At 61.9% G+C, this 475-nt stretch overlaps 1 protein-coding gene across 1 annotated transcript; it reads right to left on the reverse strand.

Annotated features, from left to right (window-relative positions):
- Positions 1-11: 11 nt before the first annotated feature.
- Positions 12-381, reverse strand: DAZAP2 (DAZ associated protein 2). Its single transcript, XM_010727397.3, has one exon. It carries the CDS (start codon positions 363-365, stop codon positions 51-53), a length of 315 nt encoding a protein of 104 aa, XP_010725699.1. The 5' UTR covers positions 366-381; the 3' UTR covers positions 12-50.
- Positions 382-475: the final 94 nt, after the last annotated feature.

Here is a 475-nt window from a genome sequence, read left to right on the forward strand (position 1 = left end):
CTCCCAGGTCAGAAAGTCAAGGCACGTCTCCTCCCTGCATGGTTTTGGGGTCAGTCTGTACTCACAGGGATGCTGGCGGTGCCTCCAGCCCCAAACCTCGCTCCAGCATCAAAGCCACCTTCCACCAGCACGGTGGAGCCCGGCGGATAGACGGGTCCCACGGGGTAATACGCCATGGGGACGGAGGAACCGATGGGCCCCACGGCCACGGATTGGGCCACGGGCAGGAAGACGGACGCACCCGGATATGCTGCCGACATGGTGGGGACGGTGGCAGCCCCCAAAGGGACGAAGCTGGGACGGTAGAGCTGCACAGAGTCACGAGGCAGGGCGTTATTCCAGGCTTTATGGCCCCACACACCCATCTGCTTCCTCAGACTCAAGGTGGACTTTCACCTCCTGCTCTGCCATCCTCCACCCTGAGTTCTCGAGGACATTTCCCCCCCTTCCTTCCCCCTGTTGTTTTCCTCAACCC

The sequence above is a fragment of the Meleagris gallopavo genome, unplaced genomic scaffold (assembly GCF_000146605.3).
Source record: "Meleagris gallopavo isolate NT-WF06-2002-E0010 breed Aviagen turkey brand Nicholas breeding stock unplaced genomic scaffold, Turkey_5.1 ChrUn_random_7180001888562, whole genome shotgun sequence".
NCBI classification, from domain to species: Eukaryota; Metazoa; Chordata; class Aves; order Galliformes; family Phasianidae; genus Meleagris; species Meleagris gallopavo.